The sequence below is a fragment of the Oncorhynchus kisutch genome, linkage group LG3, assembly GCF_002021735.2.
Source record: "Oncorhynchus kisutch isolate 150728-3 linkage group LG3, Okis_V2, whole genome shotgun sequence".
Taxonomy (NCBI): Eukaryota; Metazoa; Chordata; class Actinopteri; order Salmoniformes; family Salmonidae; genus Oncorhynchus; species Oncorhynchus kisutch.
This window is the reverse complement of record NC_034176.2, coordinates 7,841,164-7,845,890: the sequence shown is the minus strand read 5'-3', so window position 1 is coordinate 7,845,890 and position 4,727 is coordinate 7,841,164. Positions and strand designations below refer to the sequence as shown.

The window sequence follows — 4,727 nt, the reverse complement described above, 5'->3', positions numbered from 1 at the left end:
CTGGACAAGAGGACATCATGTGTACGATGGAGGGCTGTGTGACTGGACAAGAGGACATCATGTGTACGATAGAGGGCTCTGTGGTTGGATAAGAGGACATCATGTGTATGATGGAGGGCTGTGTGACTGGACAAGAGGACATCATGTGTACGATAGAGGGCTCTGTGGTTGGATAAGAGGACATCATGTGTACCATGGAGGGCTGTGTGGTTGGATAAGAGGACATCATGTGTATGATAGAGGGCTGTGTGGTTGGACAAGAGGACATCATGTGTACGATAGAGGGCTGTGTGGTTGGATAAGAGGACATCATGTGTACCATGGAGGGCTGTGTGGTTGGATAAGAGGACATCATGTGTACGATAGAGGGCTGTGTGGTTGGACAAGAGGACATCATGTGTACCATGGAGGGCTGTGTGGTTGGATAAGAGGACATCATGTGTACGATAGAAGGCTGTGTGGCTGGATAAGAGGACATCATGTGTACCATGGAGGGCTGTGTGGTTGGATAAGAGGACATCATGTGTACGATAGAGGGCTGTGTGGTTGAACAAGAGGACATCATGTGTACCATGGAGGGCTGTGTGGTTGGATAAGAGGACATCATGTGTACGATAGAGGGCTGTGTGGTTGGATAAGAGGACATCATGTGTACCGTGGAGGGCTGTGTGGTTGGATAAGAGGACATCATGTGTACGATAGAGGGCTGTGTGGTTGGATAAGAGGACATCATGTGTACCATGGAGGGCTGTGTGGTTGGATAAGAGGACATCATGTGTACGATAGAGGGCTGTGTGGTTGGATAAGAGGACATCATGTGTACCATGGAGGGCTGTGTGGTTGGATAAGAGGACATCATGTGTACGATAGAAGGCTGGACACCACTTCAGAAAATTAAAGTTGAGTTTCCATATTTAGCAAAGTACAGTAGAATGGCCAGTCAGTGATGAGTCTATCTAAAGTCAACATTATCACGCCTGAGCCTTGGTTTCCAACCATTGGGCAGACAGACATGGTTCACAACCATGTGTATATGCCGTCATGTGTGTGTGATGTGTGTTATTTTAAAGTGCTGACGCATGCCTTGTGAACGTTCGACACGTCTCAGTGTAAATATCTCACACCTCAGCCAAGAATGCCAGCCCCCTTTGGTTTCACCCCTGGGTGGCATTCCTATTCCTGCTGTTCAATACCGAAAATGGAGTGACAGACAGACTGTGAGAAACACAACTTCCAGACACTTCCCACTTTCTCACCTCCTATCAGACGGAGCTGATGATGTCAGAGGAGGCTGAGGAAATGATTCCGCTCTCACTGTACTATGGTGGAAATGTATTGTAACTCACACTGTACTATGGTGGAAATGTATTGTAACTCACACTAATACCACGTTGAATAATAGCTTCTTTATTTGAGGATGTATATTTAGTTTTCCTTTTTATTATTTATCTCAGCTGTCCGCGGTCACTTTCTCCTCTCCATTAAAACTTAAGTCTAGTTTGACTTATGCCCTGTTCCTACAGTTAAAGTATAGCTCCGGAGGTGAAGTTTCCAGGATCAGCTTCCCCCCTCCCCCCGATCCTAACCTTGACCATTAGCAACCTGGACTCAGGAGTAGACGTAACATGGCAAACGAAAATACGGGTCACTCAAATTAGTATGATATGCTACGTTTAAAAAAAGAAAATTATGTATTCATTTGTGGCTATCGATAATCCATTTCTTGAGGCATGTTACAAATTGCAATTCGTATGATAAGTCACGTATTTGCAATACATATGAAATGTTACGAATTCCAATTTGTTGTGATTAACCATAACAACCGTCACATATCATAATCATTTGAGTGTCCCGGATTTTTGAGTTTGAGTTTGAGTCTATTTTATTTTTACAGGGACAGTGCACATTAATCAACGTTTCAGTAAAAGTGCCGGTTTTAGCCAGCCGGCTAATTTTCAACCGCAGTCCCTGGGCAGGTTATTAAAAACAATTACAATATAGACAATCAATGAGCAGTGAGCACACGCAGAGCAACATAGGACAGGCAAGACATAACATACAGACAGAGAAACATAGAACAACCAAGACATAGCATACAGACAGAGCAACATAGAACAAGCCAGACGTAGCATACAGACAGAGCAACATAGAACAAAAAGCAACAAGACAAAAGCCATAAAAGCAACAAAGTGTTTCCACACCTAACAAGCTACAGACAACAGACAACATGGAAAGCGGCAACACACAGCTAGGGACCATGTTCACAAATCTGATTGACCTTTAGCCATGTCTTCAAGCATTTTGTGAAAGTGTGATATGTGGTGCAGTTATGTGTGTCTGATGGCAGTGTATTCCAGACATGGGAAGCTCTCACAGAGAAAGCAGATTGACTAAAGGTGCTTTTCCTTAAGGGAACTATACAGTCACCTCTCATGGCAGACCTTGTGGATCTGCTGCCATATGTTTGGGTTTTATGTTGAGTGGAGGGGGGAGCCAGGCCATTTAGGATCTTGAATACAAGACATGTATCGGTGAATTGCGCAAAATTTTCCCAACTCAGGAGCTCATGCTTTCTGAGGATGTAACAGTGATGATGGCTATTGGGCTTCCTATCAAGCACTTTGAGAGCCTGTTTGTAGACAGACTGAATAGGTTTTAATGTGGTACAGCAAGCTTGGGCCCAACTAGTCAAGCAGTATGTTAAGTGGAGGATTATCATAGATTTGAAGTACAGTTTTGCTACCTCTGTAGTCAAACAATTTTGTACAAATGGGAAATGAGCTAGGTTGAATTTGGTTATTTGAATGACATTTTTTCACAAGCTTTTTAAAAGATAGATTGGAATCAAGTATGATGCCAAGGTACTTAAAATCAGATACCACCTGGAGCTTCTCCCCTGACACATAGAAATACTATTTTGCTTACTATGTTACGTCTAGTCAACCGTATGAGATCAGCCTGCCATTAGTGGGGGAAATCCAAAACTGACCCAAGATCAGCGTCTATGGGTAACTTCACCCTACTCCCTGAAATGTGCTAACTTGCCTTTGTACTGAACTACTCAATCCAGCTTTGAAATTGTTATTCACTCCAAACTATCTTGAAATTGTCTGGACAGCCAAGGAGGGTCTACACTGCAGAGCACGCTGGTCTTTCAACGGGTCCTTGTCTTCTTAATTAGCTACAACATGATTCAGCTAGAAAAACAATTAGGGTTGAAAAACACGTGTCTGTAAGAAAAGAAAAAACGTGGTTTCTCCATGTTTGCACAGTGTAACTAACTTTAGCATACTTATTCTGATAGAGTGATTCAAGTGAAGGGTGTACTCACAGTGAAGGATGTACTCACAGTGAAGGGTGTACTCACAGTGAAGGGTGTACTCACAGTGTAGGGTGTACTCACAGTGTAGGGTGTACTCACAGTGAAGGGTGTACTCACAGTGAAGGGTGTACTCACAGTGAAGGGTGTACTCACAGTGAAGGGTGTACTCACAGTGAAGGGTGTACTCACAGTGTAGGGTGTACTCACAGTGTAGGGTGTACTCACAGTGAAGGGTGTACTCACAGTGAAGGGTGTACTCACAGTGAAGGGTGTACTCACAGTGAAGGGTGTACTCACAGTGTAGGGTGTACTCACAGTGAAGGGTGTACTCACAGTGTAGGGTGTACTCACAGTGAAGGGTGTAGCTACTTACAGTCTGACATAGAAAAAAATAACATTTTGTGAATATTTTCTAGAGTCAAAACCACTATCGTACACATTGTGTTCTGAAAGAGAGACAGGAGAATGTACTAGAGCAGCGGGGCGGATTAGCTGTCTACTTCAGTTGAGTTGCCAATACTGAGTTGCACTGTGTCCAAGTCCCCATTTTCTTACCTTATTCATTAAAGCACATTTCATTCACTATTCTATATAGAACCTTAAAGGGGATGCCATATATGAAGCAAGACTCAAACCCGTTTTGGTTTCATCCAGAACCTTTTTGTTGTTTTAGCTGATTCTATGAATTAGTGTGTGTAGGATGTAAACACATCATGCCTAAATTCTCCATTATTAAACAAAGTTGTGTGTGGTCTTAATGACATATTTTACAGATCATTCAATAGCAATTGTATTATTATTAATGTTATTATTGTTGTTGTTGTTGCTATTAGTCTGTTATTGTCGTTATTATTGTCGCCTGTGATATTGCTCTCACCATGGTTACTATCCGTCGATGTCCATTTGCTTGATCAAATATAGATACATTTAAAAACCTTTATCAACACAAATTATGGGACCTAAAAAAAAAACATCTTACATGTAGCTATTGATAATATTTGCTGACTTGAAATAATTACGCAATGGCATGTTTTTGGAGAAAACAACACGAACTATAGGTATATACAATATTAAAATACAGAAAACGATTTAAATTGTACTTTTCTCCTTGAGTAATGCGAGAGCGTTGGCTCACACTTTGGGTGTGGCTTCTATGCGTATGGGCGTATCTAAAAAGTAGTTAAAACTAGAATAGACTATATAAACCTGTGCGCCACGGGTAGAAAAATCATTCAACGAACGACAACTACACGAGAAAGAGAACTCGAGAAACAAGAAAGATGTATACACGATCAAATAGTTTGGTATTGTCAATTCCGACAAATAATTATCAAGGACAGTTCGCTTACAGGGCGATGCCGCGGAGCAAAGAGCCAGAAATCTTCACATTTGAGCGAATCCCAGC

General features: G+C 42.0%; 1 protein-coding gene across 1 annotated transcript in view; it reads left to right on the top strand.

Moving 5' to 3' along the window:
* Positions 1-4,506: 4,506 nt before the first annotated feature.
* Positions 4,507-4,727, top strand: part of ier3 (immediate early response 3) — a 1,303-nt gene continuing 1,082 nt past the window's right edge. Inside the window, exon 1 of the mRNA XM_020470537.2 lies at positions 4,507-4,727. This exon is cut by the window's right edge and continues 1,082 nt beyond it. Coding sequence (XP_020326126.1) covers positions 4,603-4,727 — 125 coding nt within the window. The 5' untranslated portion in view covers positions 4,507-4,602.